Source organism: Austrofundulus limnaeus, unplaced genomic scaffold (assembly GCF_001266775.1).
Source record: "Austrofundulus limnaeus strain Quisiro unplaced genomic scaffold, Austrofundulus_limnaeus-1.0 Scaffold117, whole genome shotgun sequence".
In the NCBI taxonomy this organism is placed as follows: Eukaryota; Metazoa; Chordata; class Actinopteri; order Cyprinodontiformes; family Rivulidae; genus Austrofundulus; species Austrofundulus limnaeus.
Window position 1 is genome coordinate 1,144,144 of NW_013952519.1, and position 15,295 is coordinate 1,159,438.

The 15,295-nt window shown below is 39.2% G+C and overlaps 1 protein-coding gene across 4 annotated transcripts in view; it reads right to left on the minus strand.

The window, feature by feature from the left end:
- Positions 1 to 15,295, minus strand: part of LOC106521875 (spermatid perinuclear RNA-binding protein) — an 88,553-nt gene that overhangs the window by 28,838 nt on the left and 44,420 nt on the right. For 3 of the 4 annotated variants that reach the window (XM_014014626.1, XM_014014623.1, XM_014014624.1), the window contains exons 3-6: positions 14,496 to 14,725; positions 14,176 to 14,341; positions 9,594 to 9,735; positions 1,722 to 1,855 (exon numbers count right to left, since the gene is read on the minus strand). In XM_014014626.1, the coding sequence (XP_013870080.1) occupies positions 1,722 to 1,855; positions 9,594 to 9,735; positions 14,176 to 14,341; positions 14,496 to 14,725 (672 nt within the window). The remainder of the gene's footprint in view (positions 1 to 1,721; positions 1,856 to 9,593; positions 9,736 to 14,175; positions 14,342 to 14,495; positions 14,726 to 15,295) is intronic. The other variant, XM_014014625.1, reaches the window with a different exon arrangement.

The following is a 15,295-nucleotide window of genomic DNA, read 5'->3' on the forward strand; positions in this document are numbered from 1 at the left end:
CTACCTACCTACCTACCTACCTACCTACCTACCTACCTACCTACCTACCTACCTACCTACCTACCTACCTACCTACCTACCTACCTAAGAAAATGCTCAAATTAACTGAAAATATCTAAAATGTAGCAGAAAACAGATAAAAGCATAGAAAGCTTAATTTAGCACAAACAGACAGAGAACATATTTGCTGTAATAAGCAGCTGAATGAAGTAGCTAAATTTATCAGAAAAAGATGAATTTAGCTAAAATAAAAGCTAAAATTAGCTGAAAATAGCTAAAAAAGTTGTATAAATTGCAGAAAACAACTGAAAGAAACATAAAAAGCTTAATTTAGCACAAAGAAACAGAAAGAGAACATGTTTGCTGTATTAAGTAGCTGAAAAAAGTAGCTAAAATGATCACAATAAGGTTGAATTCAGTTGAAAAACAGCTAACATTAGATAAAAATAGCTAAAAGTAGTATAAATTGCAGAAAACAGCTGAAAGAAGCATAAAAATCTCAAAATAGCAGAACCAGAACAAAAAGTAAAAAGTGCAGGAAAGACTTAACATTTTGACAGGTTTGAAATATGTTCAGAACAGCTCCATTCTTTTTCAATGAGTAAAAAATGGCCGAAAAAGCTAAAAAGCTGAAAAAGTTGCTGAAATACCAAATGTCATATACTGTATGCAGTGTCTTGAAGGAGCTGAATGTTTTGATGTATGAATTGCTGAAATTGCACAAGAATTGTGGAACAAATTACATGCTTAAAAAAACATACGGAACAGGGAAAGTGGGAAAAGCAACAAAGATAAACATAAACAATTTACTGTGAATGCTGCAATAAAATTAATAAAACCTACTTGCAGGAGTTAGAAGTTCAGGAGGAGTTAGTTTGAATGGACCTTTTGCCAAATTACGTCGTCACGCAAAGCACGCGTGAAATGAACGTTTTGATTGGATGCCGAAATGCTGACTCCTCCCATATACGGAAATGGGGGCGGGAAAGACCTTGTTGATGAAAGCGAGTTCTAATGTCAATGCATGGTTTCGGAAAATTGTGGACAACCAATGGACAAAATCCCTGATAAGTTGCCGCGGATCCGAGAGGACGTCATTGTGAGGCAACTGTCGAGGGGGCCACCGTGTCAAAAAAGACAATCGCCGAAAAAAAGACGTTGAAGTCGGCGAGATCATGCCCAGCAGGGTAAGTTTATTTCTTGTCTTGTTTTCATCAATCTTTTGACTCAAGCATCAGAGTGAAAGTCCAAGTGTCAAATCTATCTGAACTTTAGAACATTGTCCATTAGCTGCTAAAGCTAGCGCCGGGCCTTAGTTCAAGCCATTACTCTTCATCACAATCATGTAAACAAAACCATACCATAGGATTAGCGTCAATCACTCACGTAAATGTTTATAGCATCTTTATTTCTTATCCTATTTGTGTAGACTATGACTTAAATAAAAGCTGAGAAAATTGTTGATGTTGTGATATGTAAAAATAACCTTCACTTGTCTAAATATTCTCATGTTTTACTGCAACAACACGCCTGCCTCTTCGTTTCATTAAAACCGTGTCTTTATTACGCTAATAACTGACAGAACCTGGATGCCATCATGTTTACGCTGCGGAGCACAACAGCAGATGAATGTAAATTCCCAGAGACACGTTTTGAGAGCAGCTGCCAGAATAAAATAAAGAGACGGGGAGTGAATATGTCGGCAGCCCAGCTGTGCTCACCTGGAACCACTTGGCGTGTCGGAGCGCAGCCAGCGCCGCCTGGCACTTCTGTCCGTCAAGGACATCTTCCTCCTCCTTCGCTTCCTCCTCTTGCTTTCCTTCGCTCTCCTCCTCAGCAGCCTGAGTGTCCTCCTCTGGACAAACAAACAGGAAGAGACGAGATGAGAGCTCGGACACTCGTCCACGGGTTGGACAGCTAATGATTAGACAAACCCACTGATCTGACCAAATGAGCTAGGGAAGGGGGTGGAATTTGAGGTGATTGTTTTTGTTTTCTTGGGATTTTCATGCACAAGGCGGGATCTTTTCTAACACCAACAGGAACCAGAGCAGATGTGAGAACATGCGTCTTGCTGCTGGGCCGGAGCCTCGCTCTGGATGCAGATCAGTGGCTGAAGGAACACGGCAGAATTAGTGTGTTATCGGTTACTGCACAGGATGAAAATGAAGAGCATGGCTCAACTTCAAGCTGGTGAAATTTCTCTGTTTAAACATTTAATACGTTTACAAAGCTCCATTGTGAAAAATGAGTTTAAATCATTAAATACGTCTCAGTTTAGTTGAATTTAGAGTCGCATGTTTAGTAAAAACTGTCTCTGGAGTGCCTGAGAGTTGTTATTCCACTTGAGGAGCAAACCCAATCATGCTGCTCTGCAGTTTTCTGAAGCGCCATGTCAGCATTTTCACTCTTGTGAGGTCAGTCAGATGTTTATGTTTGAGACAGCCTCTCCACACCGGGTTCCTGTGGGGAGCGCTCCTGCCATGACCGGAGGGCGAGCCATGGGAGGACGACAGCAGCAGCAGGAGAAGAAGAAGAAGAAGTGACAGCAGATGACAACATAAACATCTGAGAGTGAGAACGCCACCCTGGAAAGAAAGTGAAGGCTGTTTGTTCTCAGGAGCAGCTGGAGGGGGGCGGGGCTTGCTGTGGGACAGACAAGCAGAGGGGGGAACAGACTGCGGACCACGGCCAAGACATTTAGCTTTCCTTACATTTTCAACATTACAGGTCCTTCTCAAAAAATTAGCATATGTGATAAAGTTCATTATATTCTGTAATGTACTGATAAACATTAAACTTTCATACATTTTAGATTCATTGCACACCAACTGAAGTAGTTCAAGCCTTTTATTGATTTAATATTGATGATTTTGGCAAAAAAGTAAAGAAAAATCAAAAATCCCTATCTCAAAAAATTAGCATATTTCATCCGACCAATAAAAGAAAAGTGTTTTTAATACAAAAAAGTCAACCTTCAAATAATTATGTTCAGTTCTGCACTCAATACTTGGTCGGGAATCATTTTGCAGAAATGACTGCTTCAATGTGGCGTGGCATGGAGGCAATCAGCCTGTGGCACTGCTGAGGTGTTATGGAGGCCCAGGATGCTTCGATAGCAGCCTTAAGCTCATCCAGAGTGTTGGGTCTTGTGCTTTAAGCTCATCCAGAGTGTTGGGTCTTGTGTTTTAAACTCATCCAGAGTGTTGGGTCTTGTGTCTTAAGCTCATCCAGAGTGTTGGGCCTTGTGTCTCTCAACTTCCTCTTCATAATATCCCACAGATTCTCTCTGGGGTTCAGGTCAGGAGAGTTGGCAGGCCAGTTGAGCCCAGTAATGCTATGGTCAGTAAACCATTTACCAGTGGTTTTGGCACTGTGAGCAGGTGCCAGGTCGTGCTGAAAAATGAAACCTTCATCTCCATAAAACTTTTCAGCAGATGGAAGCATGAAGTGCTCCAAAATCTCCTGTTAGCTGCACTGACCCTGCCCTTGATAAAACTCAGTGGACCAACACCAGCAGCTGACATGGCACCTCAGACCATCACTGACTGACAACTCTTCTTGTTGTGCCGCGTTTTCTGCCACACTTTTTCCTTCCCACAGACTTCCCACTGAGGTGCCTTGATACAGCACTCTGGGAACAGCCTATTTGTTCAGAAATGTCTTTCTGTGTCTTACCCTCTTGCTTGAGGGTGTCAATTGCTGCATTTTCAATGACCATGAAAATGCGCAAAATAGAATTTCGAAAATAAATTTGTTCAATGGAAACACGTCAGTTTCGGAGAAAATTATGTTTTTCGACAAAATGTTTTTGCGCTAGGATGAGGTGGTTTTTCGGCCGTATCGAAATTGGTATTTTTCGCAAAACTGCGATGGAAACTTTTTTTTCGCATCACGGGAGTCACGTGATCAACAACCGGCTGTTTCTACTGGCGAAAAAGATGACGAAGAAGAAGAAGATAACAGGAAGTAGAAGTAGTAATATCACAGAAGTTGTAAAAGAGAGTAGTAAACTCACCGACTACAATTTCCCAAAAACACAGCTTACGTAGCCGCTCCCAAATAGGGGCTTGTCGCTGGAAAGCCTTGATAAAAGATACCAACGTCTCCTCTAATGATGAGCACTAGTGTCGTGGTAGCAATATGCTATTTGTTTACATTCATTGCCGCCATGTTTGTAATGACTTATCGTGAGAACAAACGTATTCACGCGTGACTTTTTTGGCATTTCTTACTGAATGGAAACACAGCAGTTGCGAAACTGTGTTTTTAGACATTAATAGAATATCGACAAAGTTTTGCACACATTTGCAATGGAAACACAGCTATCGATGGCCTTCTGGACAGCAGTCAGGTCAGCAGTCTTACCCATGATTGTGGTTTTGAGTAATGAACCAGGCTGGGAGTTTTTAAAAGCCTCAGGAATCTTTTGCAGGTGTTTAGAGTTAATTCGTTGATTCAGATGATTTGGTTAATAAGTCGTTTAGAGAACCTTCTCATGACATGCTAATTTTTTGAGATAGGGATTTTTGACTTTTCTTTACTTTTTTGCCAAAATCATCTATTTTAAAACAATAAAAGGCTTGAACTACTTCAGTTGGTGTGCAATGAATCTAAAATATATGAAAATTTAATGTTTATCAGTACATTACAGAAAATAATGAACTTTATCACAACATGCAAATTTTTTGAGAAGGACCTGTATGTCATAATCAATGTGCTTTAGAACCATTATGGTTCTATCTCATATGATTGAATCAGGATATTTTCCCATCAAGAAAATGAATCATCTAAACTCTAGTTTACCTGCTGATCTGAGATTTAGAGGAGCGTGTGGTTTACAGTCTGTTTCTCTACACATAGAAGTGAAACAGGATGGAGGAGGTGGAGATCAAACAAAAGGAGTCAATGAGAGGTTTTATCCTGATTTACTCCTTTAGGACCAGAGACTGAAGACCCTCGTGGTCTGCCTCTGGATCGCTGTAAAACTCAGTCCTCTCCAACACTAATGAACAGAATGACCACTTCCTGTAATATGGCCAAATAAAAGCTAAAATAAAAAAAACGAGGCATAAGGGGACAAGAATAGAGCAGGATGTTTCAAAAACATTTCTGACACTATTCAATAGAAAATGTATTTCTTTGTGGGAAAGTATTTCTAAATAAAGTTAAATAATTTGAAAAGTATAAACATTATAATAAACACAAACCACAGCACCCATCCAAATAGTCTACAATTTAATGACGTCACAAAACGGAGACGGGAACAGGAAGTAAATGCAGCCCTGTTTCCTTCTGTTGATTCTGCGACAAAATGCCTAAATTCTGTGCCGTGTACAGTTTTTGCAGCCGCTCCAACCGGGAGAAATATAAAAGTTTTTTTTTTGTGTTCTGAAAGTAGTGTGTCAGAAAAAAAACGACAAAGGAGGATCAACAATCTACGGCTGAAAACAGGAGGTGTGGAAATGAAGTTTGCAGCGACCACTTTCTAACAGGATCCTATCATTTTAATCCTATTTTCAGATATTTTATTGAGTTACTGGAATTGGGGCTAAATAAATTATTTAAAAGTAAATCTAAGCACATAGAAATAACGGGTTAACTTGTTGTCAGAGGTCTATAAAGTACTTGAATAAAATAACTAAGTAAAAGTAAAATTACATGAACAGAAAATGACTTTGGTAAAAATCAATTTCACTGATGAGAAAACTACTTAAAAGTCATAAAACTATTCACAAAAATTGGGAAAGTAAAAATAGTTTTACACACTGTCTATGAAATAAACTGTTGAATTTACTGAACCAAACTGGCTCCACTAAACCAGGTTGAGTAAATTGAGTATAATCTTTGCTCAATTTACTCAACTAATAGAGCCAGCTGACATGACTTTGAGTTAATTCAACTCTTTAATTTTTAAAGCAGAAACAGTTTTCATGATGAGTTCAAATATATTTAATTTGTAACAAGTAACTAAGTGTTACATTGTAAAGAAGTAAAAGTATCATTTTTAGCTTTAAAATGTAACAAAATAAAAGTAAACGTAGCTATTTAAAATAATAATTGGTAAAATTTCAAATCCTCAAAAAAACTACTTAAGTAATGTAACAAAGTAAATGTGCTTAGTTACTATAAACCTCTGCTCGTTGTTAGCGTTAATAGCATTGTTATCATAGGCAAATATTTAAATTAGCAAAAGCAAATAACTTCCTGTTCCCCATATGAATTTCAGACGTCATCCGGTTCACGTGACTGCAACCCAACAATAAACTACTAACCTTATTTACATGTTTATTTATGATCTGTATTTTTAGCCTCAAGATGCAGATAATCAGTGGATTTCCAGAGGCAGACCATGGAGGAACTGTCACTCGTTGGTCAAGACCACATCAGGACAACCACCACTAAATTCTCCTCAACACCATCAGCTTAAGGGAATTTTGATTAGTGACCAGGAGGTCCAATTAACCGGCATTACCACATGAAATTATGGGATGTAACTCTGAGCCAACAGAAATCATCCAGCCCCAGTGATAAGAACGTCAAGATGCAGAACAAGGGCTGCTGGGAAATGTGCGGTTTTTTAGGTCGTGTGCTCGGCAGGGGGACCAGAATTTCATGGTGACCCAGAGTAAGACAGAGGAAAGTAAAACAGGAGGGGTGAGGAGTTTTTCTGAGGCAGATAGAAAAGTGGTTTGGATTGTTGTTGTCGGGGAAGCCCCTTGTACCCGGGCTTTCCTGCTGCTCGGTGGGGGAGGCGCCTCGTCAGCAGCGGGTCTTTGGTGAGGAGTTTCGGTCTACACGGCGGGCCGACCTGTGGACAAGCTTTGGCAACAGAATCAACAGTCAGTGAGCGGAGGTCGGTGCGGGGGCTGCACCATAAAAACTGTGCGCCAAAGGGGACTTGTTAAGGGGTTAATGGTCTGTCAGCTGGAAAAAACTAACAAAAAATAAACACATGGATGAATCACTGAGGAGCCCTCGTAATGCAACACCCAGACAAATCTATTCTTTTAAAATACTTATGTGTTCTGATATTTAAAACTTTAAGATAAATCATTCAAAACCTGCAGCTAACACCTGAAAACACAATGAGAAATAAATTATTATTAATAATAAATTATTAAACAACAAAAAATACATTGTTTTACAACCATTGGAGCAAACCCAATTCAAGATGGCTGCCAAAGCCAACTGATCTAGGACAGAATAAATTGTGCCCTTTGGTTTACAGAGTTGTTTTTTACACTGCATAAAGTTCGTAAACAGCATGCGAATGATCACAGTTATTTTCTGAAGCCAGATGAAGATATACAAAATAAATTGTGACGGCTTAGATACAGGAAGTGGGAAGTGATTTTACAGCTTTAGCAGTAACTTTTTTATGTACGTAAATTTTGCAAAGTTACATAAAATTCGTAAACAGCGTGCAAGTGATCGCAGTTATTTTCTGAAGCCAGAGGAAGAGACACAGAATAAACTGTGACAGCTTGGATAGAGGAGACGGGAAGCGATTTTACATCTTTAGCAGTAACTTTTTTATTTATTTTCTTTTGCGTATATAAATTTTGTAAACTTATGTAAAATTTGTAAGCAGTGTGCGAGTGATTGCAGTTATTTTCTGAAGCCAGAGGGAGACATATGGAAAATTGTGCCGGCTTGGATACAGGAAGTGGGAAGCGATTTTACAGCTTTAGCAATAACTTTTTTATGTACGTAAATTTTGAAAAGTTACGTAAAATTCGTAAACAGTGTGCAAGTGATTGCAGTTATTTTCTGAAGGCAGAGGAAAACACACACAATAAATTGTGACGGTTTGGATAGAGGAGATGAAAACAATTTTACAGCTTTAGCAGTAACTTATTTTATTTACGTATGTAAATCTTGTAAACTTATGTAAAATTCGTAAGCAGTGTGCAAGTGATCGCAGTTATTTTCTGTAGCTAGAGGAAGACATATGGAATAAATTGTGCTGGCTTGGATACAGGAAGTGGGAAGTGATTTTACAGCTTCAGCAGTAACTTTTTTTTTACCAACATAATTTCGTAAACTTATGTAAAATTCGTAAGTGACGTGTGAATGATAGCAGTTATTTTCTGAAGCCAGAGGAAGACACACAGAATAAATTTTGCCAACTTGGATAAAGAAGGTGGGAAGCAAATTTACAGCTTCAGCAGTAACCTTTTTTAAATGTACGTAAATTTAGTAAACGTCTGTCAGCTTCTTAAAGCCCCTGTCACACTATAACATTTTAGAAAACATGCAAATTTGAAAAAATTTTAAAGATTTTAAGTTGGAATTAAAAAAACAACTGGAAGCCTAATTTAGGCGTGTACATACTGTAACAATAACAAATGGATTGATTATATAACTCATTAGTAATTTAGACAAAAAACAAATTTCATAAGTTGTCTAAAACATTATAGTGTGACAGGGCCTTTAGTATGGGTTTGTAAAGTGGTGGTGGGAAAGATCATATTCATTTAAAATGGTCTCCAAACGATATTTTTCTTTATCGCGATAATTTCTGAGACAATTTATTGTCCAGCAAAATTCATATCATAAAGGTCTTAGTAGAAGTGGAAATATGTTGCTTTAAGATGTGTTTAAAATCGGCTGACACCTGTCTGAAGTAATTTGTTTTCTGATCATTTTAGGCCTGAAATGTAGAAATAAATGAACAGTTGCAAATTAAACAAACAGAAAACAAAAAAGTTCATCTCAAACTATTGAGAACAATGTCTTCAAGACTGAATAAATTGATTTTTGTGACTTTTTAATCAAAGACGAGCCAAAATGAGATTAATCATCCATTCAACATTCCCGTATTACTCTACGCAGCTGACAGCAATAAAATGAATATCAAAGCTCTTCCAGTTCGTTATTTCCGCAGTCTAAAAAGTCATTAAGAGACAGAAGTAGATTGGAACTATTAAAGAGGAGATAAAATCAGCTGCAGTTTCAGCTGGTGGGGTTGAGGTGTAGCGTTTCTGTCAATAAGACTTCCTGATCTGATGGAGCTGTCATTTCTGACACCTGGATGTGAGGGAATTACATTTTTAATCAACAAGACTTGACTTGTGTTTCACAGAAACTTCAGCGGAGAACAAAAGCAGATCCTCTCCCCTTGCTTCACTTTTGTTTTTACTCACAGATGGTTCTGGAGAGTTTGGCTCCACAAAACTTAAAATATATTTAGCTCTGGTTTAAAAACACATGCATAAAGAACATCCCTGTTGGAAACCAGATCAGACGAGTGAATCTTTCCTAGAGCTGCAGTATGAATCAAACCGCCACCTGAGACAGACTTGGCCTTTTTGTGTCGATCCCAACCCAACAGATCCCCTGCAGAATCCCTCCTCCCCGTCCATCTGCTATATCCACTACACTTGACCCAGATCAGCCCTTCTCCTCTTCCCCTGGATCAACACTCATATTTCAGGCCTCTTCATGTTTCGTCCAGCTCCATTTTTTCCCTCGTTCATCATCCTGCTCAGGTTTTACTTTACCTTTAACATTCGGGTACGTTCTGCTTCATAACAAATAATAATAATAATAAAAAAATAACAAACACAATGTGGTGTTGTGCTAAATACCTTCACCTGTGTCGTGTTCATCCCTCATGGCTAAAGAGGAGAGGGTGATCTTCAGTGAGAGTCGGGGGTCTTTGGTGCTGCAGACCTGGATCGCTGCCTCGGGAACGCACGACCGCACTTCATATTTGTCGTCCGTCATTGTCTGCGGAGCGGAGCGGCACGGTTAATTAAAGAAACTGAAGCTGCAAACAACAAGGTGCTTCAAGTGTTTCTGTGTAAATAGGAGAGGAAAGGAGTCCAGGATTAATGTTTGATCAAGTTCAAAACTGTATTTAGGGACTTTAAGGTTAAAGTTTTTTATGGTGACTTTCACAGCAACTGTTTGAGGCTTATTTTTCAGTCTGTGTTTCTGTCTGCTTCTTATTAACTGTGCAGTCAGGGAGTTAAAAGACCTTATACTTATCCAGTTTATACATCAAAATCATCTTTTTTTAAGTTAAATGTGTTTGGATGCAGCTTTCCTCCAGTTTTCCCTCCTGTTGTTCCTGCCAGAGAATTCCCAGCATCCTAAACCGTCTTGTTTTCCCTCCCTCAGGATAAGAATTACTTGCTGTGGCACGTTTTCAGCTACATTCTGTCTTTCAGGACCCTGCCAGAGACATCCCCCACATTCATCACCCCTCTGCTTGTCAATCTCCAGCATGGTGGAGGAAATGAGAGCTTCGGCTGGTTTCCTCCCCTGATGATGAAGCATGGACGGCAGCTGTGGTGAGTAATTAGCCGGGGTCGGGGCACAGGAAGCACGTTTAGCCCGTTAATGGTGGCGCTGCTTTGTTAGAGATCATTTGTTGGAAGGGAGACGGGGAAACACCGGAGACCTACATGGCGACGCTCTAATGAAATTATTCGCTCGACTGCTCAGATTTTGACTTGTGATGTTGGGACTCGGTAGGCTCTATGCTGGGGTGTACCAAAAAGCCAGGAGCGAGTCCTTGTGGGTCAGCGGTACGAGGGCTGAGATAGTCCCACTATCTGGGCTTTAAGGAAAGAGAATAGTAGAGCTAAATTAACGTGGTCCCCATCGGATCAGATCCACTTCGAACCTTTCATCAACTAAAAACAATTCTCATTATCTGGTTTCAGAGTAAACATTATCATCACAAATGTCTTATTTACAGACTTGAACATTGGTTTGGTTTTTCTGGCACAGTTTCCTATCTTAAAGACAGAAATTATTTTTAAATTAAATTGCACTTCAGAAAATTTTCCACTTTCCTGTGGAGTGCCAAAAGGGTCTATTCTTGGACCTCTTTTATTCATCTTTTTATTTCATTATATGTTCCCATTAACCAGTCTTGCAGTCCTGTAATGTCTAAAACAACATGTATGCAGATGACACTCAGATATACATTACTGTGTCATCAAATAATAGTGACACAAAAAATAAACAAATAACCTTAAATAACGTCAAAACAGGTTATTGTTTTTGGTGGGCAAACAGAGAAACTCAAAATTATAGTCTGTCTTTAAATAAGGGTCAAGTTAGGAACCTTGCAGTCACTTTTTGATAAAAATTTAAAATTTAAAAGCCACATTAAATCCATAACAAAATCATGTTTTTATTATCTTAAAATTACTGTAAGAATCAGAGACTTTGTTTCAAAACCTGATCTTAAAATCCTTGTTCATGCTTTCATTTACAGCCAACTAGACTACTGTAATGGATTACTTCAAGGTCCAAAATAAAATATAATTCAACAACTCCAGCTGGTCCAGAATGCAGCTGCCAGAGTCTTAACACAGACCAAAACATTTCAACATAAACTCCACTGGTTACCAGTTTCTTTCAGAATACATTACAGCGTTCTCCTTCTTGTCCATAAATCACTGAGCGGTTTAGCTCCGCAGTACTTAACAGATCATTTTATACATTATGAACTACCCAGACCTCTCAGATCAGCAAACACAGGATTATTAGTTGTTCCAGAAATCAGGACCAAACAAGATGAAGCTGCTTTTAGTTTTTATGGACCTCACATGTGGAACAAACTGCCTGAGGATCTCAGACTTGAGTCTGATCTGACCTCATTTAGATCTAAAGAGTTCTTATTTGCCACTGATTTTAACTAATTGCTTTAAAAACAGCTTTTAATAATTACTTTTAAATGCTTTAATATTGTACCTTGTTGTGGGTTTGTTTGTTTGTGTGTGTGTGTGTGTGTGTGTGTGTGTGTGTGTGTGTGTGTGTGTGTGTGTGTGTGTGTGTGTGTGTGTGTGTGTGTGTGTGTGTGTGCCGTGCTTTTCAGGACAAAAGTAATTAAAATGGATGAAAGATCAAGAAAAAACATAATTTACTGTTATTTTTCCATTAGAGATATAACGTTTTATTTACTCGAGCCAATTTTAATGAAGCGCTGAACTTATAAAACAGCCCACAGGGATAATCTGTAAGGATTAACAAAAGGTTGCATAACAGTGTGACTTTGCACCATGTCAGGCTACGTTGTTGGTATTTAGCATTTTTACTCAGAGCTGCACTCAGATGCAGGTGATGAAACATTGTCCTGTATAAAAATGGTTGAATGCTCGAAAACAGCATATTTTAGAAACTCTCAGGAGGTTTGAGAGTTGGATTCCAAACTGGATTCCATTTTTTGTTTTCAAACAGAGACTCGAAGCAGAACTCCCTCCTCCATCCTGCTGGATGTGTGCTGTTAGTGATCCAGCTCAGGTCCATCCATCTGCTCCAACAGTCACCGTCGGTCCATCTGTCCGTAAAACCTTTGTAAAATCTATCTCTGTGAGTTTCATTCCTCGTTCTGCTTTAACCAACCCCTGGCCGGTTCGGCTCAGAAACGTGAAACTTTTGGAAGACAATCTATTTCTTTAAAAACAATGTTCTCTACAGTTTCAGCAAACTTGCTCTTTTTTCATGTTTTCAGCAAAGACAGTCAGCACTCAGCGTTCATGCTATATTCTCTGTAAAATTTTCTGCTCATCATTATATGGCTGAAAATCTTGTCTCAGTATAAAAGTTTCATTTCTCTGTAATGTCTGTAATTATGGATTAGTTTTACACAACATCAGTTTGACTACTGTCAAACCTAAAGTATCTGAAATCCTAACAAACTGGTGACCTTTCCTCTTTTATCCACAATTTCCTCTTGAGCTGTTGCATCATTTTCTCCTTTCACTCCGACGCCGTTCATTTTTATTTTTAAGTAATGAGGCGAAACATGAAACTGCTGCTGCATGTTACTCCACATGATTTTTTGCTAGCTTACCTTGTTTAGCTGCAGGTTTTTAGCTGTTGGGGCATCATATTGACACCGGTTTTTTCTTTGCAATTCTCAATAAGTCTCCCATCATTATCCTCAAGTCAGAGTCAAGTCTCAAGTCAAGACAGACAACTGTCAAGTCCCAAGTCTGAAACTTTTTTTATAACACTGTTGCAGTAGGGTTGGACAAAACTGATTAATTAACTGTCAGAAAAACTTTAATCGATTTTTTTTTGGCACTTGACGATTAACGCCAGCAGGTAGACTGACTGGGGATTTCCCCGGTCGGTCTGCTCAGTGCTCCTCTCTGCTTCAAACATGACAAACATTTTTAAAAGGTTCTGTAATTTATTTATCATAACTCTGGTTTTACTTGTTCTATCAACACAATTTTAAAGCTGATGTGTTGACTGAAGTCTGTACTTTTGACACAACAGAATTTTACAAAGAGACAATCTTTACCATTAAAGTGTTTTAAATTGGACATGTAATTAGGGCAGGCTGGCGTCCAGGGACTCCAGGGGATTAATCGTCATTAATCGTTATCGGCTAAATACCACAATTAATCGTGATTAATTTTTTTTGCAAATATTACCCAACCCTATGTTGAAGTCATATGGTAAATGTAAATAATAGACAGTGCAAACCAAACAAACAAACAAACAGTTGATTTTGTAATGTATAATTAAAGTGATTTTAGATTTTTCTTATTTTTGTATGTATTTTGATGGATTTTATATTTTATTTTGATGTCTATTTTTGTATTGATTTTGTTCCATTTTAGTTATTTTTATTTGTGTGGCTATTTCTATTTTATGGTTTTGTACTGTTGTGTTGTAGTTTGATTTGATTTGGAGTGGATTTTACATAAGACTATTTAGGCTTTTATCCTTCCCTTGCACGTGAAATATGTCATTTTGAATTGTTGTTGTATTCTTTGTTTTACTGCTAATGTGTTAAATAAATAAATACAAATACAATTTTTTTTTTAGCGGGCACTTGTTGTCTAACAACTTGAAGCTTTTATTTTGAAGGTGAATCTTAGCTTTCCTGGTGTTGTTTAGCTGAAATATCCTATTTTATTTTATCAGAAATTAATCAACCGTTAGCAGTTAATAATTAGAGAAATTAAATATTACATCGAACATGTTTTCTGTTGATATTAAACTTGTCTGTTGCGATTCATATCATTTTTAAATATCACCCAGCCCTACTTAACATGTTTTTCTAACCAACAAGACGTCAGTTTGTGTCTTTAATATCACAGAACAAACCGTGTTTTCGAGCTTAAATTAAAAAACTTTAACGGAAATTTGATGCCGATGTTTCTGTTGTTTGAGGAGGCACCGTGTGGCTGAGCGGACCTGGATCTGCAGCGGCAGGTTGGCGCTGATGGTGTACAGCAGCAGCTTGGTGGGTCTCTCTCTGCACATCAGCACCAGCTCCAGGTTCAGGTCGTGTTTGATCAGCAGGCCTTTGGCCACCAGGCCGACACGCGTCACCCCGCACAGCACCGACGTACCGTCGCACCTGAGGGCAGATGGAGGACAGCCAATGCCGGATTAACACTGAGCCACACGGAGTGATTACACACACACACACACACCTACATTTATATAAAGGTGATAACAACAAACAGAAACACATTTGTGACAAACAGAACTATAAAAGTGATGTTTTATACTCGGCCTCAGCAGCACTGTCCTCCTCCTTCCTGCACCCGGCATCATCACTGGTGGAAGTCTTCCCTGAGGAGGTTTTGAGGCCATCCATCCAATCGGAGACCTTCTTCAGGGCTCCCTCCACGGTGGACACCAGCGTCTGGATGGCCTCCAGCTCCTCCGGGGCCGGGTAGACGCTGGCATGCTTGGCCATGACGTGGCGGTCGTCGTTGGCGAACGATCGGAACAGCCTCTGCCAGTGGACCAGGAGGGAAAGGAAACACGTCAGTCTGAGCTGGTGTCAGTCACAAACGTGTCGCTCAAAGTGCCGAGGTCAGAAATCATTGAGACTGAAAGGAAAAGTTTATTTTTTCACAATTCTCTGCTATTCTGAGCCATGAAAACGTAATGTTATGCATATAACTACTGTTCCCTGAAGGAAAGGAACGAGGTACAACATCATGTATGGGAACCACGCNGCGCCAGAGAGAGAGAGCCGTGTCGTTAGGCGACCGACTTGTGTTAGCGAAGTCCTGCTGCCCTCCGTCATGTGAGAGAGGCGCAGCATTATATGACTGTCGCTCACAATTTTTTGATTTGTTTTTGGTGTGTTTCTTTTATTAACACATTGCAATTTACACAATTTTGTACATTCTGTACATTTTGAACATTTAGCGCACCCAAACTGGGGGCTTCTGGTGCAAACACTGTGTGTGTGGGGTGGGACTGGTGCTTGGGAGACGCAGCGCCTCTTGGGACTGGTTTCTTGAACAGAACAAACAAAATGTCGCTTGGGCGGCAGCCGAAAACTGGCGAACATGTC